The sequence below is a fragment of the Antrostomus carolinensis genome, unplaced genomic scaffold (assembly GCF_000700745.2).
Source record: "Antrostomus carolinensis isolate BGI_N321 unplaced genomic scaffold, ASM70074v2 scaffold39681, whole genome shotgun sequence".
Taxonomy (NCBI): Eukaryota; Metazoa; Chordata; class Aves; order Caprimulgiformes; family Caprimulgidae; genus Antrostomus; species Antrostomus carolinensis.
Window position 1 is genome coordinate 4,242 of NW_010294183.1, and position 3,365 is coordinate 7,606.

The 3,365-nt window shown below is 33.1% G+C and overlaps 1 protein-coding gene across 1 annotated transcript; it reads left to right on the plus strand.

Moving 5' to 3' along the window:
* Positions 1-427: 427 nt before the first annotated feature.
* CENPW (centromere protein W) lies at positions 428-2,274 on the plus strand (the record flags this gene model as incomplete). The annotated part of the gene is made up of 2 exons (XM_010177550.1): positions 428-541; positions 2,248-2,274. Coding segments are annotated over 2 exons (141 nt in total), but the record flags the coding sequence as incomplete, so codon positions are not given.
* Between the last annotated feature and the right edge of the window lie 1,091 nt (positions 2,275-3,365).

Consider the following 3,365-nt stretch of genomic DNA (forward strand, 5'->3'; position numbering starts at 1 on the left):
TTTGCTGTTTGTTAAAAGTCTGTCCGTTGTAGTCGCTGAAAGCTGACTATATTTGCTAGTAAGCAAAAAGAGTCCTTATTCTCTGATATTTATGTTTACATTTGATTATTAAAAACTGCTCATAAAATCATATTTGATTTCTGTTAAATTAGTTGTTGTTTGTATGATTATTTCTAGAGTACTTTTATGATTTAAGTGTACTAAATTTAAACTATATTTACAAGAGTCTTGCAGTAAGGAATGTCTTGGGAATGTATTAAGACTTGAACTGAGTGGTACTTTGTTTTTCTGAGAACACCTTTCAGGAATTTGGAAGCAGTCTAATATGCGAATCCTCTGTCTCAAACAATGAACCTCTAAAAAAATAAACTGTGCTGAAACAGTTTGAATCTTTCTTGATTTTATGTTTTTCTCCCCTCTTTTAAAGGTGCATTTGAGCTTCTTACTGTTTCTCCATCGGCTAGCAGAAGAAGCCAGGACAAATGCTTTTGAGAACAAAAGTAAAATAATTAAACCTGAGCACACTATAGCTGCAGCAAAGGTAATAAAGCGTTTTAAATATTTTTTAATTTTTATTTAATGTAAAATGTATTATGACAGCATATGCAAGTTTTCTGTTAGTGTTGATATGTTTTGATTTATAATCCAAAACTTGCAGAAACATAATGTTTTTTAATCCATCATTGGCATAATTCACTGTTACCAAGACATCAAATTAACTCTCCTTGCCCTATTAAATATGCCTAATTTTTCTTGATTATTCTATGTTTAAATTCATAGTTTCAATATGTGAGCAGCTACGCAGTAGTCTACCAGCGAGCATCCATGGGCTGAAAGCCCAGGGAACAGGAGCAAATTCTGAAGTTGGAGGATCTTTATTTCAGATGATTCTATATCAAGGAAGCATGCTGTCTTAACTTCAGTAATATAAATGAAGCTTTATGGAACAAGTGAGAAATAGTTCAAAGAGGTTAAAATATCTTACGTACACCTTCAGTTCTTACCTGCTTAGTCTGAAGGATGTTTGAAGGGGATTCTTGCAGCATTGTGTGAATACTACTTGAACAGATACTTTGTGTGATGTATTTGAGAAGGGAAGAACTAAGGGAGGATTAAACTGTGCATTGCTATATGGGTGGTTCAGCATAACAAAAGCTGCTGTATGAATATCTGTGAAGGAGGACTCCTCTGCATTATACAGTGTGGTAAGTTTTGTGTACATGCAAAAGAAGGGAAAGAGGAAAGTATTACCCAGCTTTCTTTCTTTCTAGAGAGAACTAGTGTCAAAGTATGACTGAAATTTTTTTGTATTTTGTAGCTCATTTCACTCGCTAGGATATGTCTGCTTTACCTAGGTTTCATGAAGGAATTCAGTCTCTTTAATTTGTTGAGTTATCTGTTCAACCACCCACTACTGCTGGGCAAATTGGAAGAATAAAACTTAGTGTTATCTGATATTTGGGTCAGGTGGCTTCTGTTTATCTTCAGTATTTCTTTTTTCCTCTGGTGAAATGTTTAGCTTTATACTTTCTGTTACTCTAGTGACAGAAATATATACAGGATGTGTAAGGTAGCCAAGTGAATGTTACAGTTGGAATCTTATGCATTTGTAATTTCTTTTTAACTGCAATCTTAACATTATTTAAACATTTTTGTGCTCCATTTATTTTTTTTAAGATGAGAAGAAAGAAAAAACTGCCTGTATTTTAATAATGTTAACACTTAAATGGTCCCACTTGGGCTTTGAAGTTCCTTTTTCAACCTAAACTCCAAACCAAAAAATGTCCTTCCAAGGGTCTAGGCACTCTTGCTATAGAAAGAAATAAGGCATTACAAACAAAAATTGAGCATAGTAGCTGCATAATTGCAAATCTCATTCTTTTCTTTTTGTCTGGGCCTAATGGTGTATAAACTTGAAGGAAGCAGCTGAGGGCTTGAGAGTGCTATTGCCGTTTCTCAGCACTCATTTTTAAAATAAGCCTTTTATTTTGAATAAAAGAATTATTGGGTATGAATGTTCTTATTTAAAGAAAAAATGCTTTCTGATACGGCATTTTTCTCTAGGCTTTTGCTTTATTTCTAACCTTTTTACTAAACTTTTACCCTTGGTGACTCTACTTTTGGAAACAGTTTGATTGTTCGGCTAGGTGAACCTTTGGTCTGAGTAGCCTAGTGTTTTGCATCTCTTACTGTTGCCTGGATTGTAGTGATAAAAGCAGTGGTAAATATACTTTTTTCTTTTTGCAGGTTATTTTAAAGAAAAGCAGAGGCTAGAAAACAGACCACTGGAATTTCAAAACACATGTTTTTCTATGTTTTCTTACTAATGTGAGGTCCTGTGAGCCAACTTTTGCACGTGTGGAAGTATTTAGTTTTATTGATGCCTATCTTCTGACTGAGTATCTTGCTGTTTCTTTTTAAAAAAAGTTAAGAAACTTACAATGTGTATTTTCATACACTTCATGCATAATTTTAAAAGGTGTGTCACTTGTCACTTAAGACTTTTGTACCTTATTTCTTCCATAATAATGGAGGAATGTGTACACTGCAGTCACTCATAATGTGTAATTTATTATTAGAAGTGTGAAACTTTTAAAGGAGAACAGTAATAAAAATGCAGGTTTCACCAAATCCATTATGCAGTTCAGAGCACACTTACTAGCTAAACAAAATCTTGGCTTTCAAAACAATCACTGTAGAAAGTAGTGTATTAAATATCTTGGCTTCAATTTATTTATAAATGTCTTAATATTTTTTAAATTACTTTGAAAAGTAGGCTAAAACTTCTGTGTTCTGGGAATGAATACATATTTTGTATTTCTAAATCACGCTCTGAACTGTTGAGTTGGCCTGTTGTTTGATGTGGTATATGGGACAAGTTGGTGGTCTCATATTCAGTTGGTGTGGACAGATGCACATTATGGAAAAGAGCTGATGTTTTTGAAGTTAGATCCTGTACAAACAGTGAAGATACGTTGGCATGAGTGCCAGGTTACTTCCTCTCCTCTTCTGAGTGTCATCCTAACTTGTCAGAAGTCTGGAAACTTACATTATATAAAAATGTCTTTTAAAATTAAAATAACATTCAGTTCCTAATTCAATATTTTTAAATAGTTGCTGAAGTCTTTACTTAATAAATCTTTCAATAAAGATATAGTTGAATCTCACAGTTTGAGCTGATAATACAGTTTTCTGGAATATGTTGTAGCTGATCCTTCCTATGCACAGTGAGCTATTGTTAAAATAAAGAATTTTTTAAAACATTATGTATTGAGTCGTCTAATTTTGTTTAACACATTACTGAGTATATTCTAGAAACTCAGGAGAAAATAGTTGCATTTTGTAAGTATTTTTGTAGTGTAGGG